General features: G+C 43.1%; 1 protein-coding gene across 1 annotated transcript in view; it reads left to right on the forward strand.

Moving 5' to 3' along the window:
- The window catches only part of CDH1 (cadherin 1), an 82,038-nt gene extending 62,026 nt beyond the window's left edge, over positions 1-20,012 (forward strand). The window contains exons 7-16 of the mRNA XM_043600934.1: positions 906-1,081; positions 1,342-1,470; positions 3,479-3,661; positions 4,936-5,180; positions 9,164-9,309; positions 12,322-12,546; positions 12,861-13,091; positions 15,627-15,757; positions 17,360-17,503; positions 18,431-20,012. Coding sequence (XP_043456869.1) covers positions 906-1,081; positions 1,342-1,470; positions 3,479-3,661; positions 4,936-5,180; positions 9,164-9,309; positions 12,322-12,546; positions 12,861-13,091; positions 15,627-15,757; positions 17,360-17,503; positions 18,431-18,640 — 1,820 coding nt within the window. The 3' untranslated portion in view covers positions 18,641-20,012. The remainder of the gene's footprint in view (positions 1-905; positions 1,082-1,341; positions 1,471-3,478; positions 3,662-4,935; positions 5,181-9,163; positions 9,310-12,321; positions 12,547-12,860; positions 13,092-15,626; positions 15,758-17,359; positions 17,504-18,430) is intronic.
- The last annotated feature ends 4,497 nt before the right edge of the window (positions 20,013-24,509 follow it).

Below are 24,509 nucleotides of genomic sequence, written 5' to 3' on the forward strand. Positions count from 1 at the left end.
TGGTGCCTATAGCAGTCCAAGGCCATTCATTCTCATTGTCATGTAGTATTTCTTTGCATATATCTCCTGATGGAAACATGCAAGACTTTCTCTAGGGTATAAATCCGTAATGGTAGATGGCTCAGTTGTATTGTATGTGCCTGTTCAGTGTGATACTTGCTGACAAGCTGTTTTCCAAAGGGGTTGAACCAGTTTACAGTCCCACCAGCAACATATATATCCTGGAATTTTAGACTTTTCAGCTCTGTTGACTGTGTGGTGGTATCTCCATACAATTTTAAATTGCATTTCTCTGCTTTATTAATGGGCTAAGCATTTTCTGTGTTTGCCGGCCCTTTGGGTTTCTTATGACTTCTTTCTTCGTCTTTTGCTCTTTTTTTTTCCCCCTTGGGCTATTTTTTTCCTTTTCCTAGTGATCCCTAAAGAATTTTTTTTGATATGATCAGCACTAGTCCTTTGTCAGTCACAGGTGCTCTAAGTATTCTCTTCTACGTTGAAGGCAGTGATCTCAAGTGACCATCCTCTCTGGTGAAGCCGTGACTTAAAAGCCACGTCGGAAATTTGTGGGATTTTTCCTAGTTTTCACCTCATTCACTCTGTTTGAGAGACATGGCACTGTTTCAGTTTAAGGTTACTTATTCCCCGTAGTCCTCCCCTCCAGCCCAATCCAAAGTATCTTGTGGCAAAGCTGAGTCCTTGGAACACTGCTCATTTGGTGGAATGCTGTCGTCAACCCTCCCCCCCCCGCACTGGTAAGAATTTTGGAAATTAGAAAATGGAGAGCCATGACACGGTACCAACCCTAGGCTCTTCCTGGAACATTCTGGACAGAATTGAGCTGAGCAATGTTGACCAAAATCCAAAATGCAGCTTAACTGAATCTTCCTCTCCTTTGGCACTTCCAGGAACTTCTGTGATGCAGGTCACGGCCACAGATGCAGATGACGACGAGAATACCTACAATGCCGCCATCGCATACACCATCCTCTCCCAAGAGCCCCCGCTGCCTCAGAGCACAATGTTCACCATCAATAGGGACACAGGAGTCATCAGTGTGGTCACCACCGGGCTGGACCGGGAGGTCAGGGGTCAAGAGGATATAGAGGGGGTTGAGGGCAAATAGACATCAGCTGGATCACGTGGACCGTGCAAAACTCGGCAGAGGCCAGTTGCCATGTAGCATGTTATGGTCTGAGCTTTGCATCTAAACATCTGTCTAGAGGTTTTATACCTAGAAGGCAGGCTAGCATTCAAGCAAATGATAAAGTGTTTTGATGCTCTGGGCTGGGCTGGGCCTGATGTGGTTCTGGGTCCTGACTCCAATGTGTTTGATCTCTGCAGAGTGTCCCCATGTACACACTGGTGGTTCAGGCTGCTGACCTGCAAGGCGAAGGTTTAAGTACAACCGCAACAGCCGTGATCACGGTCACTGACATCAACGATAACCCTCCCATCTTTGAACCAACCACGGTAATTTTGCAGCCCCTCGGTTTTCAAAGAAAGGTCCTCTGTTGTTTCACAGTGCTCATGGGTGAAGCCTTTGACAGCCTTCCCTAGACTACTGAACTTCAGAAAGCAAGCAGGTTGGGGTGGCAGTTGTCCCTGCCATCATTAGCCTGGGCCCTATTGGCACACGTTTGTGAAATTATAAATGGCACCTGAGGTGCATGGCTGGCACAGTCAGTGGAGAATGTGACTCTTTTATAATTTTTTTAATATTTTTTTGATGCTTTTATTTATTTATTTTTGAGAGAGAGAGAAGGATATGACAGAGCATGGCTGGGGTGGGGGGCGAGGGGAACAGAGAGAGAGGAAGACAAAGAATCCAAAGCAGGCTCCAGGCCCTGAGCTGTCAGCACAGAGCCCCACGTGGGGCTTGAACTTCACTGTGAAATCATGACCTGAGCTGAAGTTGGAAGCTTAACTGACTCAGCCACCCAGGCACCACAGAGCATGTGACTCTTGATCTGAGGGTTGTGAGTTTGATCCCCATGTTGGGTATAGAGATTACTTTAAAAAAGAAAAAAAGGGGGGGGCACCTGTTGAATTCATGTTTTCATTTTGGGTATCTTGGTCACAAGTCCTACCGGGTTTTGTTTATTCATTGAACAAATATTTTCTTTCTATTCTTTTCTTTTTTTAATCTTTATTTATTTTTGAGAGAGAGAGAGAGAGTACGAGTGGGGAGGAACAGAGAGAGAGGGAGACACAGAATCCAAAGCAGGTTCCAGGCTCTGAGCTGTCAGCACAGAAGCCCGACGTGAGGTTTGAACTCATGAACCACAGTATCATGACCTGAGCCCAAGTCGGATGCTTAACTGACTGAGCCACCCAGGCACCCCAGAACCTTAAATCTTAGTACATTAATTAGAAATCAGCTCAAAGTGGGTAATAACAGAGACTTGACTCTTACGTCCTAAACAAATAGGGTAAACTTTCTGGTGTCACAAAAAGCCCAGAGCTAGATTATCTGTGGTGTCAATGAAACCTCTTTTGCCTTACTTTGCCACCATCCTTGGTGCATAGCTTCCATCCTCGGTGTCCCCTTATGGTCCCAGATGGCTGCTAGCCCTCCAGCTATGTCTGTGCTTCGTTCAGGAAGGAAGCAAGGCCACGGGGAGCACAAGGCATTGCTGCTAAGTGAAGTCCTCTTATTTCTGTGCAGACCCATACAAGTTCCATTTACCTCTTAGCAATTGCAGTCTTCGAGGATGACTGGAAGTAAAATACATTGTCTGGGCACTTTGCTGCCTCCAACAATATATTTCGCGAAGAAGGGGTGAATGGATATTAGTATTCAATTAGCAGTGTCTGCCACCCTAACCTAGGCATTGTGAGTAACATTTATAGTAAGATTTGACAGGAGGTTGGCCAACGCGGGACAGGGGACAATGGAAGAGTGCTCCAGGCAGAGGGAGCAGCATATGCAACATGCTCTGAATCAGTGAAAAGCTTGATGCATAGCAAGAACTGAAAACCAGTCAGTGTAGTGAACTAAATGAGGTTGGGTCCTGCACGACCTTGTAGACTGAGGTAAGAATGTTAGAATTTATCCTGAGTGCAAGGGGATGTCATCAAAGGTTTTAAGCAGAGGACTCTACTGACCAGACTTCTGTTGTAAGAAAATTATTGGTACCACTGGGAATGATAGGGAGAGGAGAGTAATGGATAAGCCACAGTGTCTTGAATTTGATTAAGACCATAGTCATCAACTGGGTCAGAGTGTGCTGTGAGGGGCTCAGGTAGCCAGGTCCTTAAAAAGCTTCTTCAGGTAGTCATAAAGGATGATGTTCCTTGAGTAGTACTGGCTGCTCCACCAATAAGAAATAGAGGCTCTACTGATGGAGTGGGCATTTCCTCCAAGACTCTTCTCCTTGAATCTTGGGCTCAGAAAGGACTCCTTTAGCCCTCTAGGCCCTGGCTCATCTATTGGGTCTCAGGATGTCATAAGTGGTCCATTTTCTCCTTTGCTCTGTAGTACCAGGGGCAGGTGCCTGAGAACGAAGCTAATGTCGAAATCACCGTACTCAAAGTGACTGACGCCGATGTCCCAAATACCCCAGCGTGGCAGGCCGTGTACACCATATTGAACAATAAGGATGACCAATTTGTTGTCACCACAGACCCAGTAACCAACGATGGCATTTTGAAAACAGCTAAGGTTTGTATGGTGCCTGGCAAGATGCAGAAACTGACATCTTGGAAACTCCCCTGTCCACTGGTGTCTTCTCAGAAGTAGAAGTAGATGGCATTGGTGGGGTAAGGGTGGGAGGCTTTCCCAGGATCTGTTGGACCATTTGGGATTTGCAGTGACTATTCCAGCACATGTGAGACTCAGGAAGCTCCTTGAGGTTGAAGAGAAAGAAAATACCATGTGTTTTTAAAAGGCTTGCTCCCTTAAACATTTATCTACTCCTCCCCTCCATATCCATTTTGCAAATAAAAGGGAAAATAGTTTACTGGTCTCTGCCATTTTGCTGGATTATTTTAGAAGTGGGACAAATGACTTTTTGAGAAATGTTTTGGAAACCTGAAGACTTAGGAAGTTGGGTGATTTACTTGTTGAGGTTACTCAGAGTTAATGGATCCCTGAATCAGCCCCAAGGCTTTGACTTCCTCTTGAGCAAGTGAGCAGACCATTCTGCAGTATTACTTTATGCATTACTTACTACATAATCTTATCTCCCCCTAACCATCCAAGGTCAACATTGTCTATGCTACCAACAAAAGAAAGAAGCTAGTAAAATGAGTCCCTACCATACACAAAGTCCTTCATCAAAGTTCCCAGTTTTTTCCTTATGGCAACTCCATGAAATATTCCTTTTCCTACATATTTAGATGTAGAAACAGACCCAGAAGTTAAGTTGCCTGGATCACACAGCTAGGATATGACCCAGCTGGGCTTTGACCTTGTTGCTGACTGATCTGAACTGCATGTTGACAGTAAACTTAATTGAGGTCATTGAGGTGGACAAGCAGGGTCTTCTGTCCGTCTGCTGTCACATGGATGGCATGTCACATGGGATGTGAACATTCTTACTGGCCTTGAATAATGAATGACTTTATGTGCTAGTGTTTGTTTACTGGGGTTTGCTGTTTGACATGTCCCGTAGTTTGTTTTTATTCTTCTCCTAGGGTTCTCATCTTTATTATGATTGCATGGTGGTCATTGGGAGCTTTTTAAAACTACGCATGTCTGGGCCCCACCCTCAGAGACTGCTATTTATTGGGTTAGAGTGTAGGCCTCCATTTTCTTCAAAAGTTCTCAAGTTAATTCTTCTTAATTAACTAGATTAGCTAGATTTGAGAACCCCTAGAATATTGCTAACCAAAAGCAATAGTTAAGGACTTAATTTTATTTATTTTTTTAACTAACATAAAATGTATTTTTGAATTCTTTTTTTTTTTTTTTTTTTTTTTTTTTTTGCTCCTTAGGGCTTGGATTATGAGACCAAGCGACAATACATTCTGTATGTGGCCGTGGAGAATGTGTCCCCGTTTGAGGTTATTCTCTCCACCTCCACAGCCACAGTCACCGTGGACGTGGAGGATGTGAACGAAGCCCCCATCTTTGTGCCTCTCCAAAAGGAAGTGCACATACCTGAAGACTTTGGTGTGGGCCTGGAAATCACGTCCTACACTGCTGAGGATCCGGACCAGTTTATGGAACAGAGGATAACGTAAGTGTGAGGATTTTTTAACAGACTTGCAACAATTGAGTATGAGTGTATGTGTGTGTATAAAATACTTTGTTCATAGCATTTTACCATCATCGGTCTGTGCAAGCCTCCCCCCCCCCCCATTTTTTCTAATTCCATTTTACTCTCATTCTCCACACTTTTTCCGTTCCCTCCATAGCCAGCCATTCCCGATTTACTGTTGCTTCCTGTTTGCAAGTTCATGCAGTGTACTAAGAATGTGGTTTTAATTTACATACATGATATTGTGTTAGAAGTAGCTCGGTATTTCTTCTCCTTTTAAACTTGAAGTCACTCCATAATCTAAATCACACCCACAGATGTTGAAACCACACCTGCCAACCAACAACAACACCCCACAACCATGTATGATAAAGAATGTTCTTAATTTTTTGAGGGCTGGATTTGACTAGGAAAAAACTATGAGAATACAAATCCAAAGAGGACACATGTGTCTTGTTAGTAATACCGTGATTTCCAAGAAGTAACGGGCCTCCGCCAATGCGCCCACTTCCTCTTCTTGGAGATGTAGGTTCCTACCTGTTAACATGTACTTTAGGGGAAACTGTCACGACACCTGAACTATCTTCTTTTAAAGTTTACTGAAGTGATCTCTACCCTCAATCTTGAACTCATGACTCAGAGATCAAGAGTCACATGGTCTTTCAATTGAGCCAGCCAGGTGCCCCAGGCTCTCAACTATTTAGAGAAAAACATACAAATCCAGAATAGCGTCTTGCATAGTAATTGAGTGTGTTCTTGTTTGGTGGGATGTTTGTGTTTTAGCATCAGTGCTTTTGACTGGTTCAAGTTGAAGTTCAAACAGAGTTTAAGTGTGATTTCAGCCTCAGTGGTTAGTTTGGGAAGTGCTGATTCTGTCCTAAGTGAAAGGCCTCCTGAATACCTTTGGACCACACATGTGCCCTGTATAGGAGGAGCTATACAAAAGGTGCAGGTAGAGATCTTAAAGGCTGCTAGCACTGAGTCATTAGGTCAAGGGTGATGGGGAATTTTTAAATGAAGGAACCAGGCTGATAACACCCAAACCTTCTGATTGTATTTAACATTTACTTAAAAAAAAAAAAAAAAAAAAAAAAAAAGTAAGGACAATATAACATAATGTACCACTTGATATGTATGATTCAGTAGCATGCATACAACGTCACTATGGAAATATTTTTTTTTGGAGTAAACTAAAGTTGAGGCAGAACCTAGTTAAGCGTTAGAATCTGATTTTGCAGAAATGCAGAGAATGAAGAAACAAATGCCACAAATCTGGCCAAATGCAGAATGTGGGAACTGTATGACAAATGACACTGGAATAAGTGGCAAAAGGGCAGGGAGGACTGCTTTAGATCAAAAGAGTATTAAGAGGCAAATGAACCAATTGTAATATGTAGACTACAACTTGAAGATAGATTCAACACTCCAACTACAAAAGATATCTTTGAGTCAGAGAAATTTAAGCATGGACGTGGCATTAGATGACAGTAATTATTACTGTTTTTGTTAGATGTGTTGGTGGCATTATGTTTTGTTTTATTTTTTTTTATTTCCTTATTTATATGGGGCACCTGGCTGGCTCAGTTGGGTAAGTGGCTGACTTCAGTTCATTCAGGTCATGATCTCATGGTTCATGAGTTAGACTCCTGCATTGGATCTCTCTGCTGTTGGTACAGAACTTGCTTTGGATCCTCTGTCCCCATCCCTTTCTGCCCCTATCCCACTGGTTCTCTCTCTCTCTCTCAAAAATAAACATTAAATTAAAAATTTTTTTAAAACCTTATCTATATAAGATGTATGCTAAGATATTTACAGGAAAAATCTTTTGACATTTGAGATTTGCTTTAAAATAATCTTAATTTCAGGGCACCTGGTTGGCTCAGTCAGTAGAACATATGACTTTTCATCTTGGAGGTCACGAGGTCAAGCCCTATGTGAAGTGTACAGATTACTTAAAATCTTAAAATACTTCAAATGTGTTGAATTTGTACATGTATCCAATGTACTGCTCATAATCCAAGGAGTCCTCTAGGTGGTCCAAACTATTAGGGCTAGTAAGAAGTGTTTTGGTTTTTTTTTTTTTTTTAATTTTTTTTTTAATGTTTATTTATTTTTGAGACAGAGAGAGACAGAGCATGAACGGGGGAGGGTCAGAGAGTGGGAGACACAGACTCTGAAACAGGCTCCAGGCTCTGAGCTGTTAGCACAGAGCCCGACGCGGGGCTCGAACTCACAAACCGCGAGATCATGACCTGAGCCGAAGTCGGACGCCTAACCGACTGAGCCACCCAGGCGCCCCAAGAAGTGTTTTTAATCAAGGTTGAAAACTATAGTGGGAAACCAAAGACCTGTTGTATGGTTTTCGTTGAATGATGAAGCCTTGGACTGTATGGTTTCCAGGCCAGTTGATGCCTTAGCTTGCAGTAGTGTAAGGGTCATTTAAAGCTTCTCTTTGGGCAAGTACGGGGACCAAGTCTGTGTGTAGAGGCCCTTACTCCTGGAACAAAGACCACTTGCTAAGTTCATGGCTTTGTACTCCTAAGGAAGTGGGGATGTGCCTGGAGGTATCCAGGGCTCTTTTATCCTTAGCTTTTTTGCTTCTTTTTCTGAGCCTTGCCATGACCCTAGCAGATAGCTGGGCAGTGTATCTCTCTTTTTCATGCCTTTGTTTTCTCTGATTGACTGCTTCTGGTACTCCTAAGTAGGTATAGCTTAATGGATCATTCTGGCATTTTGAATAAAACTTTTCTTTCCCTTTGTAAGGCCAGAAGGAACTTGAGCTTCTCTGGCACCTGCCATGAAAAGCCAGTAGTACAGCACATCCTCCAGTCACTGTGTCAGCACGAGTTTCCAAGTGTTTGTGGTGGGGGTTTTGAGTGGCATATTGCCACCATTTGAGTACTGTTCCCTTTGGGGAGCTGGCCTATAAGACTCTGCTTTAAAAATACATAAGGAGGGGCACCTGTGTGGGTCAGTTGGTTGTGTCCGACTCTTGATTTCAGCTCAGGTCACGATGTCACGGTTTGTGGGATCAAGCCCAGAGCCTGCTTGGGATTCTGTCTCTCCCTTTTTCTCTGCTCCTCCCCTGCACATTCTGCTTCTCCCTCTCAAAATAAAGAAATAAACTTAAAAAAAAAAAAAAAACTTAAAGTTCATAGTACTCCTTGCTTCAGGCAAAAATTACCCATAGATACTAAATCTATTGGGTGAAAGTTAGTTGGTGAACAAGATATTGTCACATTTTCTCCCCTCAGACCATAGACTAATGGTCTTTTTTCCCCTTAGGAAAAAAGTACCTTTAATGGGAAGAAATCAGGTGCCCTATCCCTTATCCAAGTGATCAAAGTTAACCAAGAAAAGAACAGATGTCATGTGCCTCTTAATGTCCTCCTGAGAAGGACAGTCATCACTTATCCAGTGCTCTTGCCTCCCTTTCCCTCACATGAATTGAGTTTACTTAGAAGGGAATAATCATACCAGCCCAGATTGAGGAGCTTTCTCCAAAACAATTGGCCTGCACATTTCAAAAATACCAGTGTTGAGAAAGAATGGAAAGGCTAAGGAATGTTTCCAAATTGAGGAAACGTGACATCTAAATGTCATGCGTAGATGGATCCTGAATCAGGGCAGGGATGCTCCGGAGGACAGTTTTGGGGAAATCGACAATTTAAATATGTACCATATATTAAATGTTACATTTCCTGAAATTAAAAATCCAATTGTGATTATATAATAGAATGCCTCTGTTCTGAGGGGATAATACGCCGAAGTATTTATGAGTAAGAGAACATGATGGCTGCAACTTCTTCTCAAATGGTTCAACATTGGGTGAATCCAGGTGAAGGGGACATGGATGGTCACACTTTCCTGTAGATGTGAACGACGAACAAAGAGGAGCCTTAGCCTTCTTAGCTATGTGCCGTTCACTCTTGTATTCTAAGCCAGAGCTTGTGCCTTTTCAGGTATCGGATTTGGAGGGATGCGGCCAACTGGCTGAGGATTGATCCAGACACTGGTGCCATTTTCACTCGGGCTGAATTAGACAGAGAGGACTTTGAGCATGTGAAGAACAGCACGTACACGGCCCTCATTATCGCCACCGACAATGGTAAGGATGTTCTTAGGGTTTGGCCTTGGCCGCCTCACCCTCCCGGCTCGTTTGCTTCTTTGCCCCCCACCTTTCTTTTAGAGGCAAGAGTTCATTCTTCCTCTTTTATCCTTAAACAAAAAAACGTACAATTTTCAAGGGTGCAAATAATTTAGGTCAAGTAGAAGTGCTTTTCACCATTCCCTCTTTATACATGAACCCACTCCTTCCCCACAGGAGCCAGACTGCCTGGGTCTAGAGCCTAGGACATAATACCTATGTGACTTTGGACTTACAAGCTTATTTCTATGTCCCTCAGTTCCTCTATCTGACAAAATGATAATACCCCATCTAGATTTTTAATGAATTCATTTATGTAAACATGCCTAGAAGAGTGGCTGCTACATAGTACTACTCTATAAGGACTATCATTATTTTTATCATCATCATTATTAGTGAAATGTGACTCCCTCCGGGCTGTTTCTGTGTGTTTGAATTCATTTTTCTGCATATGAATTATAGTTTATTATAAAGCCACTATCTAGTTTATTGCCTGGTTTTATTGTAAAAACCATTATTTTATACATGTTGATTTCTATTAAATTTTTAATTTACTTGATATATAATTTATTATTATTTACAATATGTCTTTAAGACACAGATTTACTTTGGCACTTTATAGATTTACCTCTTGGTAATAAAGAAATGTTACCTAGGGCTGCCTGGGTGGCTCAGTATGTTAAGCATCCAACTCTTGATTTCGGCTCAGGTCATGATCTCATGGTTCGTGAGTTTGAGCCCCACAATGAGCTCTGCCCTGACAATGTGGACCCTGCTTGGGATTCTCTCTCTCTCTCTCTCTCTCTCTCTCTCTCTCTCTCTCTTTCTCTCTCTCTCTCTCTGCCCCTCTCCTGTACACGCATGCTCTCGCTCGCTCTCTCTGTATCAAAAATAAATTTAAAAAATTAAAAAATAATAAACTGTTACCTGGATCTAGCATAATTTAATTATTCACACATTAAAGAACACTGGGATGGTTTCTACTTGGTCATTATTTCCAAGACTTTCATACGTAAACATCCTTGTACATGCCTCTATGTGCAAATATTTCCCCTGGCTAGATATTTAGAAATAGAATTATTGTTAGAACCTACTCACTTCCTGACATTGTGAATGAGTCTCTTTCCCTCACTAACTTACCAGCTTTCTGAAGTAGTTGACAATCTAGAAAACACAGCAAAGCGAGTAAGGCCATGATGGGGCTGGGCGGATGGCTGTTGAATGATGCAGCCTCCATCACATTGTGAATGTGCTGGGGAAAGATAAACCTGTTAGAATTTAAAGCCTGTCCCTGGAGCTGTCATTTGGGAGTTAGTGAGGAAGGCAAGTTAGACCTTGACTGGGTCCCATTTGCAGCCTGAAGCAGGCTCCAGGCTCTGAGCTGTCAGCACAGAGCCCGACGTGGAGCTGGAACCCACAAACCGAGAAATCATGACCTAAGCTAGAGTCAGACGCTTAACTGACTGAGCCACCCAGGCGGCCCATGTTTATTTATTTTTGAGAGAGAGAGAGAGAGAGAGAGAGAGAGAGAGCGCGCGTGCGAGCGAGAGCGAGAGTGAGCGAGCGTGCACAAGCTGGGGAGGGACAGAGAGTGGGGGACAGAGGATCTGAAGTGAGCTCTGCACTGACAACAGAGAGCCCAAAGCGGGGCTTGAACTCATAAACCGTGAGATCATGACCTGAGCCAAAGTTGGATACTTAACCAACTGAGCCACCCAGGTGCCCCTAATTAGAAAAAAATTTAAATGGCCCCTGCTGGGTTTTTGGGTTTGTTTTTTTTTTTTTTTTTTTTTTTTTTCCTCTCCCATAAGGTAAAAGGATTCATTCATGGATGAATGCATAAATAAAATATGGTATACATATACAATGGAAAATTAAAACATGGATAAATCTTGGGGGCATTATGCTAAGTAAAAGCCATGTCACTAAAAGATAAATACTGTATAGTTTCACTTAAGGTGTGAAAGTGGTCGAATTCATAGAAACAAAGTACAATGGTGGTAAGGGGCGGGGAGGGGGCTGGGGAGAGAAGGAAAGCAGGGAGTTATTTAATGGCTACAGAGTTTCAGTCTTGCAAGATGACACTGTTCTAGAGATCAATGTGAATATACTTATACTGTTGAGCCTAAAATGTAAAATGAACTTTAAAATGGTTAACATGGTAAATTTTATGCTATGTGGGTTTTTTTTAAAGCCATCATTTTTTTAAGGGTAAAAAGAAAAAATAATCACCACATTCTTGCCACCCAAGCATGATTAGAGGTTTGAGATAATAGTCCTGTGCATTTTTTTTCTATAACAAACTAATATTGGGGCACCTAAGTGGCTCACTTGGTTAAGTGCCCAGCTCTTGATCTCAGCTCAGGGTTGTGAGTTGGAGCCCCACGTTGGGCTCCATGGTGGGCATGGAACCTACTTAAGAAAAAAAAAACCCACACTAATATTAATGATGATGCTTGAGTGTCTACTCTTTCTACCATTTTATGCTAGATGCTAGCATAAAATGGTAGAATACGTATGTCAGAATGTAAAAGAAATGCACACAGAAGTGTCCAAGTCTTTTTTTCCCCAAGTCTACTTTGAAAATCAACTTGCAACTTGTAGCCATTTCAAAAGCTCAACCCTTTGATAATGACCTTAAAGCCAGAGAAGTTTGAAAAGGGAGAACTGGTAGGGGGGCAAAGAGGAATTCTTGGAGTGGTTCAAGTTTAATGGATGCATAAAGGTACGTGCAAAAGAGTAGGGAGCCTTGTCCTTGGTGTGAGGAATAACTTGAGTAATTGTTGTTAAAGTGGGGAATAGCGTGTTGGAGAGCTGCCTGACCAGAAGTGAAGATGCCCTGAGATGGGGAGGGTGGGGCCTGGTGATGAATCTCTGAAGAGCTAAGCCAGGATTGGGATTTGGTCTGATCCGAGGCGGTAGAGCTTCATGAATGTTCCTGAGCTGTGGTATTTCCTACATATCTTCTCTTAGGTTCTCCACTTGCTACTGGAACGGGAACCCTTCTCCTGATCCTCTCTGATGTGAATGACAATGGCCCCGTGCCAGAACCTCGAAGTATGGATTTCTGCCAGAAAAATCCACAGCCTCATATCATCAACATCTTTGATCCAGATCTTCCCCCCAACACGTCTCCCTTCACGGCAGAACTAACGCACGGGGCAAGTGCCAACTGGACCATTGACTATAGTGACCAAGGTGGGAACTGGAGTCTTACTCTGACCCCTTGCTTTTCCCTGCTCCTGCCCCCCACCCACTTCTGAAAGTCCCTTCTCAGCTTCTCAGATGTCACCTCTTTTGTCTGACGCTTGTTTATTTGCCCCATCTGCATTTGAGGCATTCCCCCAAAGGCCCCTTTCCTTTCCTGGTGTCTGACTCTGTAACATACTGCACAGTGATCTTCCACCCAAGCAGCTCCATTTTCTTTACCCTAATAATTCTAGAATGAGGTTGTTTTGTTTGTTTGTTCTTTTTCTCCTGGTCCCATCATTTATTTTTGTTGCTTCCTCCAGCCCGTGAATCTCTAATTTTGAAGCCAAAGAAAACCTTAGAGTTGGGCGACTACAAGATAAATCTCAAACTCGTGGATAACCAGAACAAGGACCAGGTGACCACCCTAGATGTGTACGTTTGTGACTGCGAAGGGGTCGTCAACAACTGCAAGAGGACCATGCCTTACGCTGAAGCAGGGTTGCAAGTTCCTGCCATTCTGGGCATTCTCGGAGGAATCCTCGCCTTACTAAGTAAGTATGCCTGGCAAGCGTTTCAGTCTTTGGCTTCTAAACTGGGGGAGGTTTATCTGTTACTGAGCATTTTAAAGTTGAGTTCGCCAGGACTGGAAGGGAGCATTGTTCCATTAAATCAACAGGAGCCCAGTCCGTCTATTTTGTTGTTCTTTGAATCCTTCAGGGCAGTGCATACAAATCGCCTGCATGAGAATTCTGATCTGGGGTGGGACCTCACATTCCACCTTTGTCACCAGCTCCCAGGGGGTGCAAATGTTGGAGGTTCTTAGAGCAACCTGGAGCAGCAAGTCTTTAGGGTACTATTCTCATCAGCATGGTCGGAGCTACCAGCTCACCACCCCCACCTTCCGTCCTGGAGAAGGGATGAGAGAGGAAGTGGAAGGCACGTATCTGGAAAGTGCACCTTCACTCCCATTCCAATGGCTCAAACATAGCCACACCTAGAATGTCCCACCCTAACTGAGTGGCCATGTGCCCATTTAACACTTGGCAGAGAGTGGGGGTGGAGTGTAGGGTGAATAGTGAGTATCAATGACTATCAGGACAGAGTGGGGGAAAGACTGTGTATAATTAGGGGCTGAAAAGGGCGGTCCAGGTCATGAATGCCTTTGCATTCAGAAGAGGGGGCCTCTTGAGGGAGCCTCAAGGAAGGTTTGGTGGAAGATGTAGGATTGTTGGGACGGGGACTGGTGGCATTCGTGACGGTTCCCACACCAGTGAAGGCACAGAGAGGAAGGGGAGGCAGGGAGGATACCAACGTGGCTGGAGTAGAAGGAAGTTCTTAGAGGGAGCAGTGGGGCCACCTCTGGGGTTTCAAGTTCGACTCAGCACAGGTGTTCTTTGCCCTGCCGCTTGCTGCTCCAACATATTCATTTGCTCCTGCCCTTTGCTGCTTGTGTCGTCTCAAAACTCAGAAGGAAGGAGAGTGTTGTTTAGAATTCAGTGAGCTTTCTGGACTTGTGTTCCTCAGAATTCACATGGCTTTATTGCCACCGTGGGGTGAGGTTAATTCACCTTCCTGTGTCACCAGCACAGGCGTGACAGTACAAGCCCTGCCTGCCCACTTCATTCCCATTCCAATTACATTTGAACGGGCCAGTCTGCTCTGGGGACAGCAGTTACAAACTAGTACTTTCATTCTGAGGAAAATGTTCAAGACTGCAGTTTACCCTTAATATACCGATTTTTTTAGTAATAGCCTTACCTCAATTTGTTTGGGGTATATTTTATTAGACACAGAGGCCAAGGACAACATGGCAGAAAGCTTAAAGGTGGAACAACATTGAAAGCAGAAGCAATGCCAGGATCCACACTTCTAGCTTCTTGTTCCTTGTGGGCAAACATAGAACTTAGCCTTCTAAAGGTGATTCTACAAAGATGCCGGGACATGTGGATGTTCATGTAATCCCTCAATATTTGATTGCTTGCTTTGTGCCAGGCTTTTTGAGCATCCCACTGGGATTACTGAGGTTTTGGTACAGTGTATGGGGTGGTACTTCCTGAAGCAGTAAAAATATGTAGTTACTTTTCTAAAGGTATAACATTTGAGTAACGTTTGATCAGTAACATCTTCTTGGAGATGATAACCTGCTCCTTGCTTTTACTTGCTCTACGCTCCACGTGGATGGTGACTGTTGGCATCTTATATGGTCTTCAGGGCCGTGTCCTCGGTGCCAAGGCAGGTCTAGGCCGACCCAGCAAGTGCTCACTGTTCCTGTTTATGGATTGTGATCAAGGAAGTTTGCTTATCTGAATAAAGTCTTGGAAACTTGCTGATTTCAGAAACAATAGGGAGTTTGGGTACTTCTAAGAAATCTTTTCCCCAAGTCTATGCAACCTCCTGTTTCAGTCCAATAATACTGTTTCAGTAGGATGTCCTTTCCCTCCTCCCTCCCCCTGTAGGGTGTCCTTTAGAGGTACTTGGGCACAAGCATCTATGAAGAAAACACATTGAATCATAATTTTTTCATTCACAATAAGTAGTTTAAAAGTTTTTAACAGCTGTTAATCATATATACCCTAGAAACATCCCATGATCAGATGAAAACTTTGGAAATTAAACAGATCGTAGAGCTTGCCCACATGATTTTTATCTTAAGATAAGGGAATATACCAGGCGATTATATGGTCTGTGTCCCATTCCTCTGAACTGATTAAAAATAATGTGCACCTGTCAATCACATTTAGGGTGACTCAGCCCTGTTCACAAACCTCTAATGGTTCCAACTCAGAATCAAAGCCAAAGTCCTTCTAGTAGTTGACATATCCCTGCCACCCCTCTGTTTGCTTCTTTCCCCCTCACTCACCCTAAACATTAAAAACGATAAACAGTCCAGTTGAAGACACACGTGAATTCCCATGTAATTGTCCACTATGTTATACTGTATATGTTAACTTCAGGTATGTGAGCATTGCCATGTGGGTTGTCTGACAGCCATCTGTCTGGAAGGCGAGGCAGTGGTGCTGTGTGACAGCTGCTTTTTATGGCCTTCCTGACCTGTGGCTCTCCTTGTTCTCTCTTCCCCACACCAGTCCTGATTCTGCTGCTTTTGCTGTTTGTTCGGAGGAGAGGGGTGGTCAAAGAGCCCTTACTACCCCCAGAAGATGACACCAGGGACAATGTTTATTACTATGATGAAGAAGGAGGTGGAGAAGAGGATCAGGTACCTTTTTAAAACTGTGGCAAAAAGCTATGTGGTGATCTCTGTTTGGAAGAAGCAATGATTAGGAGAAGGTAGGCATTTAAAATACCGTTGTTCTGTTCAGCGCCCAGATGAACGGACAGATGCAAAGGGGCAGTTAAATAACTTGCCCAAAGTCACACAGGTAGGAAGCAGTCAAACCAAGTAGTCTGACTCAAGCCTGTTCTCCTCATGGCTGTTCTCAGGACATGAACTTCAAATTATTTAGACATAAAGCACTTAATCTGTTGTGATATTTTGTCCCTTGAGTTTATAGGTATGCTAAACTTTTGCTTTTCTTTTTGTAGATGTTAAATCTTCAGGCCTTCTTTATTTTCCCTGATTTTGGAGATGATCTTACCTTGCCCCGGAGTTTTTTTGTTTTGTTTTGTTTTTGTTTTTTAAAGTAACCTTAATGCCCAACGTGAAGCTCAAACTCAGGGACCCGAGATCAAGAGTCGCATGCTCTACTGACTGAGCCAGCCGGGCACCTTTCTGGAGAGTTTTTGAAAGTGTATTCTATCTAGAAAGGGAACCTTGGGCCCCATCTCGGAGTTCTGCTTTTGACTCCCGCCATGCATGAGCACATTTGCTGAGCGATGTGGTCTGGAAGAATAGCCATTGATTAGAATTTCAATGCCCGTTTTGCACAACATATTAAGGGGTACAGAGAAATGTCCTTCAGGCATTTGTGGGACACCTGCTGGTCTCAGCTACTGTCTTAGTCTGTGTGGACTTCTATAACAGGATACCATAGACATTGCTTAAAAACCACAGAAATTCAACTCTCACAGTTCTGGAGGCTGGGTTGTTTAAAATCAAGGCACCAGCAGATGTGGTGTTTGGTGGTGGCTTGCTTCCTCCTTCATAATCAGCCATAATGTACTCGCACGGCAGAAAGGAATCTCCAGGGTGTCTTATTAGGGCACCAGTCCTCTTCCCGACAGCTCCATCTACCCTCCTGACATAATCACTTCCCAAAAGTCCCACCTTCAAATACCACCACCTTGAGCATTAGGTTTCAACGTGTGAATTTTGTGAAGGACACAGGTATTGAGTATATGGCAGCTAGGCTCACAAGAATCTGTGGATCGGCTAGGACTTAGTTAATAAGGTATAACAGCCTACATCCTTACCACAGGTGCTCCTCATGATCATTTGATGTCTTTCCTTTTTTTTTTTTTTTTTTTAATGTTTATTTTTGAGAAAGAGACAGAGTGTGAGTGGGGTAGGAGCAGAGAGAGAGGGAGGCACAGAATTTGAAGCAGGTTCCAGGCTCTGAGCTGTCAGCACAGAGCCTGATGTGAGACTTGAACTCACAAACCATTGAGATCATGACCTGAGCTGAAGTCGGACGCTCAACCGACTGAGCCACCCAGGCACCCCTGATGTCTTTCCTTCTAGGGCTATTGTGAAAACTCTTAGGTTGAAAATTGTCATTTTAGTTTACACCGGCAAATGCTTGCAACTATTATGCAGTTGACGGGGTATTTTCTGATTCCAGAATCTATAATCCAAATATATCCCCTTATTTGTGACTGTTTCTTTTTACTCTGGGGTCTATTTTTACCTTTTTCTCCAAAGGACTTTGACTTGAGCCAGTTGCACAGGGGCCTGGATGCTCGGCCTGAAGTGACTCGCAATGATGTGGCACCAACCCTCCTGAGCATGCCCCAGTACCGGCCCCGCCCTGCCAATCCTGATGAAATTGGAAACTTTATTGATGAAGTAAGTTAGCAAAATCAAAAGGCATGGTGCCATTCATCTCTAAACTCAGGAACAGTTGTGTTGAAAGTCAGGAAAAAGTCTTTAGATACTTTGCTTTATGTTTTTCTCCTTGTCTGATCCCTGACTGCTATTTTTTATTTGTGTCTCATCTGAATTTCAGAACTTAGAGCACTTCAAATTGTTCCTAGCGAATTTGCAAAGTCCATATGGCAAAACCAAGAATGACTTGAAAGGATTTAGTAAAAGTAGACATGAAGCTAAAGGAATTCAAAGTAGATCCAGTTTGGTTTCACTAATGAGTCTTTTTGCCCCTGCATCCCATTCCTGGTTGGGATGTGATATTAAATGTGTATCATAAGTCTACCTAAGGGCCAGAAAAATAGCATCCCTTTGTATATGTCAGAAATGCATTCAGCTTTAAATTCCAGGAGCTTAAACACATATAACAGAGGGTACCTTGTTTTTGTGCTTGTTACCTCATGAGCACAAGATGGCTGCCACACTTCCAGGCCTTGGGTCTGTGTATTCCAGTCAAGAAGAAGTAGGAAGGGTAGGGTAGAAGCCAAAAATTTTCATTCAAGCAAACTGTTACTGCCAAGTAGGGAGTTTATTCTATATGTTATAATATGACTGTTTTCAGCCTCTGTCCATCCTGACGGGCTTGTTTGTCTCCTGCCTACATATAACTTATCATTAGTATAGAGGAAAAGATTCTGCAATTTACCTGTAATGTTCTCTTTTCATGAAATATATATTAGATTTGTCTTCCTTGACTGTTTGTATAAATTTACCTTATTGGTGTCACAGGATGGTTGCATGGTCATGTGTGACTTGTTGCTCGAGGCACCTGGAGGAGGCATCTTGCCTCAGATGACCGGTTTGCGATTCCTTGCATTGAAAGATCTTATCATCTTCCTTCTTCTTTAGAACCTGAAGGCAGCAGACAGTGACCCCACTGCTCCTCCTTACGACTCTTTGCTTGTGTTTGACTATGAAGGAAGCGGTTCTGAAGCTGCTAGTCTGAGCTCCTTAAACTCCTCGGAATCAGACCGAGATCAGGACTATGACTACCTGAATGAATGGGGCAATCGCTTCAAGAAGCTGGCAGACATGTACGGAGGTGGTGAGGATGACTAGGGGACTCGAGACAAATGGGGAAGGAGATGGGCCCCTACATCGTGTGATAGAAAATGCTGGGCTCATGGTTTCTCAGCTCCCTTCACTTGAGATGACTTTCTGGAGAAGAGAGTCTGCTCAGTGATGGCAGTTAGGATAGTTGGGATTTCCACTTTATAGATCTAATCTGTGTGTGTTTGAATGATTTCGCCCTAATTTTTGAATCTTTTTTTCTTTCCTCACTCTTTAAGTGGTGATGCTGTCCCAAAGACCCCCATATGTTAATACTTCAGAACAATAGCTTCAGCCTCAAAAGGTTCTGGTAGCAACTTGCAGATTTCCTTAAGGGTTTTCGTCTCATTTTTTAAGGGAAGGGAGGGGTCAACTGCCCTATTATTTTGTGCGTGTATGTATGTATGTGTGTGTGTGTGTGTGTGTGTGTGTAATTATTTTTAATTTGTGTACTTTTTTCATCCTATCACTGCACAGTGCCCCTTGTTCTACTATCCACTCTTACTCCTGAACCTACATTGCCCCAGACAGGGGTTCTCTGATGCAGAAATTTGGGGGCCCTTTCAGGATAAGTGTGGTCTTAGTCTGGCCATAGTGTGACTGGGTATTATTTACTCTTAAGACCTTTAATCTTCTGAGTATATAACTTGAATAGGTATCCATCCACTTACTTGTTGTGCATAAGAATGTTTGTTATGTGTATGTCATTACTGGGGTGATCTGGTTCTAAACAGGAAGCCTTGACCAGAAAGGGTGGTGAGTTTTCAGGTGCCACTCCACATCTAATGTTCATCTAACACTCAAACAAGAGAGTGATCTGTTCCAACACTTACGGTAGTGCCTCGAGTGCTGCAGCCAAAGACAAAAGGTGTTTGTCCCAGCGGAGAGCAACATGAAAAATGGGTTTGAAGGTGGCAGGAGACAAGTTGTGGAGCCTGGCAATTTAGGAAACTGAGGCTGAGGATGGTTGAGGTGGCTCTGCCTCTAGTCCTGAAAAAGAATGGAAGAATCTTAACATGTGACTCCAATCAGGATCCTGCTACCAGAGTTTCTTCCTGACAGCCCAGAACCCCCCAAGTGCCTGCTGTTGTTCATGTCCACAGGATATGCTGGCTGATCTGGAAACATCTGCCCCAAATTCCAAGCATGCATAGAAAACAATATCAGGAAATCCAATTTATTTTCCTTAGGAGCAGGAAGAAAATATGGCCCTAAAATGTGTCAGTAAGGGGAGTGTGGGGAGAACTCTGATTTGGATCTTCTTTTAGTTGAAATGTGAACTTCAAGAACCTTTTGACAACCATGGAAAATAATCTTATCTAAGTTGCTTTACTGTCTGTCAGGTGTTTTTTGAAGAAAAAGAAAATCATCCCTGCAATCACATCTTGGAATTGTCTTGATTTTTCAACAATTTAAACTCGAATGTAGTCCTGTATAGAGAATGTCACTATAGTTTTGAGTATATATGTGTGTGGGTGTTGATAATTTTGTATTTTCTTTGGGAGTGGAAAAGGAAAACAATTCAAGCGGAGAGAATTCTTAAATATTCATTTTTATAAATTTTATTAAAGAATTTTGTTAAACATTGTCAGACACATGTTTTATTTGGTTAGCCACAATTCCATGCAAGACCAGTGATACTTGGGCTTACTCAAAACATGGAGAAGGAAGCTTCATGTTGAAATGACTCCTCCAGAACTTTGTGTCCTTCTATTGCGGGCAGAGTGTGGGAAACTGCATTTACAAATTCACTTTACTTGAAAACTATCCATATGGTATGTGGAGGAGCCATTAACATTCTCTTCTTAATGGAAAAACTACTGTGCACATTGCTGAGGGACCTAGTAGAGCTTCAGACAAATTCAGTCAGTCAGCAAAAGGTTTGTGTAGTCCAGTGGTTCACCACTGGGGGAGAGTATGGCTCCCTCTCCCGGAGGACTTTGTGCAATTTCTGGAGATACTTTGATTGTGATGACATCAAGTCAAGGCCAAGGACGCTGCTGACCATCCGGCAATGCACAGGACAGCCATGTGCAACAAAGAATCATCAGGTTCAAAATGTCAGTAGTGCTGCTGTTGAGAAACCCTCTTACAGTTCTGTCACTTTCCTCTGCTGGAGTGTAGGACTTGAGATAGATATATAAATTTTTTTAAGTGGTGGTCAAATAAATATACAGATCTTGACTTATGTGGTTATATCCCAATAAACCATCATAAGTTGAGAATATGTCAAAAGTGCATTTAATTTGCCTAAGGCACCAGACATGAGATCGTAACCCACTTTAAATGTGCTCAGAATACTTAACATTAGCCTATAGTTTAGTAAAATCATCTCACACAAAACCTGTTTTATTTATTTTTTTAATATTTATTTTGAGAGAGGGGCGCCTGGGTGACTCCGTGGGTTAAGCGTCTGACTTCGGCTCGAGTCATGATCTCATGGTTTGTGAGTTCGAGCCCCGCGTCAGGCTCTGTGCTCAGAGCCTGGAGCCTGCTTCGGATTCTGTGTCTCCTTCTCTCTCTGCCCCTCCCCAACTTGTGTTCTGTCTCTCTATGTCTCTCAAAAAATAAATAAGTGTAAAAAAAAATTAGTATTTATTTTGAAAGTACATCATGAGTGAGGGAGGGGCAGAGAGAGAGAGAGAGAGAGAGAGAGAGAGAGAGAATCCCAAGCAGGCTCCACATTGTCAGCACAGAGCCCTATAAGGGGCTCGATCCCATGAACCATGAGACCATGACCTAAGCTGAAATCAATCAAGAGTGTGTATGCTTAACCAACTGAGCCGCACAAGTGTCCCTCACATTAACCTTTTTTATTTATTTTTTGAAAGTTTGTTTATTTTTGAGAGAGAGAGCGCGTGAGCAGGGAAGGGCGGGGAGAGAGGGAGACAAAGAATCCGAAGCAGGTTCCAGGCTCTGAGCTGTCAGCACAGAGCCAGACGTGGGGCGCAAACTCATGAACCGTGAGATCATGACCTGAGCCAAAGTCAGATGCTTAACTGACTGAGCCACCCAGGTGCCCCCACAAAACCTATTTTATAATAATAAAGTGCTGAAGAGCTCGTGTCATTTATTGAATATGGACAGTGAGAAATGGAATGGTTAAGCGTGTCTGTTGCTTACCTTCCTGATCACAGAACTGACAAGCCGTGGCTGCCACTCACTGCCCAGCATCACGAGAAAGTCCGACCACGTATCACTAGCCCAGGAAAAGATCAAAATTGGAAGTATGGTTTCTACTGAATGTGTGTGGATTTTGAGCGTGCAATTCAGTGATGCTAAGTGCATGTATAACCCTCATCTCTATTTCCAGAACCTTTTCGTCATCCCAAACAAGTTCTATAACCATAGGCAATAAGTAACTCCCCGTTCTCCCCTTTCTCAGCCCCAGTTACCTCCATTCTACCTTGTTTTATGAATTTATTCTAGGTATTTCATGTAAGTGGTGTCATGTAATTTATGTCCTTTTAAACTTGGTGATGTCATGTAGCCTAATGTGTTCAGGGGTTGTCCACACTGCAGCTTGTATCAGCACTTCATTCCTTCTACGGCTGAGCAATACTCCATCATGCGCATTTATACCACATGTTGTTATATATCCATTTGTCTTGGGTTGTTTCCACCTTGTGGCTACTGTGAATGATGCTGCAGTGAACGCTTGCTTACAAAAACTGTTTTCAATTCTGGTTATTAACCTGAGAGGAGCATTGCTGGGTCATACGGTAATTCTGTGTGTGGTTTGAGAGACTCCAATATTGAAACCTTGGTTGGTTGGGTCCTGGAGTGAAAAATTTTCATAAAATACTTTTTTTTTTTTTGAAATTGGGCAAATTGTAATAAGTAGAGTAGATTATATTCCTGAATAAACTTTTATTTTAATGTTTGTTTACGACAGAGTGAGAGTGTAAGTGGGGGAAGGAGCAGAGAGAGAGGGAGACACAGAATCTGAAGCAGGATCCAGGCTCTGAGCTGTCAGCACAGAACCTGACGGGGGGCTCGAACTCACAGATTGTGAGATCATGACCGGAGTTGAAGTCAGACGCTTAACCCACCAAGCCACCCAGGCACCCCATAAACTTTTTTTTTTTTTAATTTTAAGTTTATTTTGAGAGAGAAAGCATGAGTGGGGGAGGGGCAGAGAGAGAGACTCCTAAGCAGGTTCTGGATTGTCAGCCCGGAGCATAAGGAGGGGCTTGAGCTCGTGAACCATAAGATCGTGATCTGAGCCAAAAATCAAGATTCAGATACTTAACCGACTGAGCCACACATATGCCCCTAAACATTAGTTTTCTTGGGGGTGTAGTTCGCTAAGAGAACCTTATTAGGAGATAAATGATGATGAATTTAGGGATGAAGTGTTACATCTGGAAATTAAGAATGATTCAACAAAAAAGTGTGAAGAGTGGTAGCACGAAGGCAAATGTGACAAAATGTTCATAATGACTAAATCTAGGTGAAGGGCATGTAAGTGTTGACGTACTATTTTGGTTTTTCTTCGAGTTTGAAGTATTTCACAATTAAAAGTTGGGGAGAGGGGCGCCTGGGTGGCACAGTCGGTTAAGCGTCCGACTTCAGCCAGGTCACGATCTCGCGGTCCGTGAGTTCGAGCCCCGCGTCGGGCTCTGGGCTGATGGCTCAGAGCCTGGAGCCTGTTTCCGATTCTGTGTCCCCCTCTTCCTCTGACCCTCCCCTGTTCATGCTCTGTCTCTCTCTGTCCAAAAATAAATAAACGTTGAAAAAAAAACAAAACAAAAAAAAAAAAAGTTGGGGAGAAATTAGGAAGCTGGAAACAAACCCTCATATATATGGTCAACTGATACTCTACAGGAGTGCTAAGACCATTGGGAAAAAGGACAGTTTTTTGGTGGGGGGGGGGGCAGATAACACAAAAATTACGTGTGTGTGCGCGTGTGTGCGCGCGCGCACAGTATTGAGGAACTTGGGTGGCTCATTTGTTTATCAGACTCTTGGTTTCAGCTTGTGTCATGATCCTCCGATTTGTGGGTTTGGGCCCCACGTAGGGCTCTGTGCTGACAGCTTAGAGCCTGGAGTCTGCTTCGGACTGTGTCTCCCTCTCATTGGGGGGTGGGAGGGGCTGCTTGGGATTCTCTCTCCCTGTCTCTCTGCTCCTCCCCCACTCGCCTGTGTTCACGCTCTCTCAAAAATAAACTTTATATGTTTTTATTATAGTTAACACAGTGTTACATTCGTTTTAGGTGTTACAACTTAGTGATTTGACAAGTTTATGCATTATGCTATGTTCACTCCAAGTGTGGTTGCCATCTGTCCTGTTGCATCACTATTACAATATCATTGACTATTTTCCTTATGCTCTGCCAAAAAGGACAGTGTTTTCAACAAATGGTGCTGGGAAAATTGGGTGTCCATATGCAAAAGAATGAAATTAGTCATACTGTTATACCATATACAAAAAATAAATTCAAAATGAAAGACTTTTTAAAACATAAGGGCTACAGCTATAAAACCCTCAGAAGAAAATGAGAGAAAAACATCATGACGCCAGATTTGGCATTACGTTTCTATTTGGCCACAAAAGAAAAAGGTCAGGGGAAAAAACTACAATGAGGACAAATAATGATAAAATGGTTCTATACAGAATTAAACTGTTTACAAAGTACCACCACGTGCAAAGGGCTATAACCAGTCAGGTAACGTGACTTCTGAGAAAGGCTACAGAGAAGGGGTTTACATCGAGCCTGGAAAACAGCGCCTCGGTTTCCCTCTTGCTGGTTCCACGGGTACCGACAAGGCAGTTATGTGGGGAAGACATGAGACCCTGGAGCCGTGCAACCTGGATTCCAATCCTGATCCTGTCCTTTCCACCTGTGAGCTTAGGCAAGTTACTTCACCTTTCGAT

Source organism: Prionailurus bengalensis, chromosome E2, assembly GCF_016509475.1.
Source record: "Prionailurus bengalensis isolate Pbe53 chromosome E2, Fcat_Pben_1.1_paternal_pri, whole genome shotgun sequence".
NCBI classification, from domain to species: domain Eukaryota; kingdom Metazoa; phylum Chordata; class Mammalia; order Carnivora; family Felidae; genus Prionailurus; species Prionailurus bengalensis.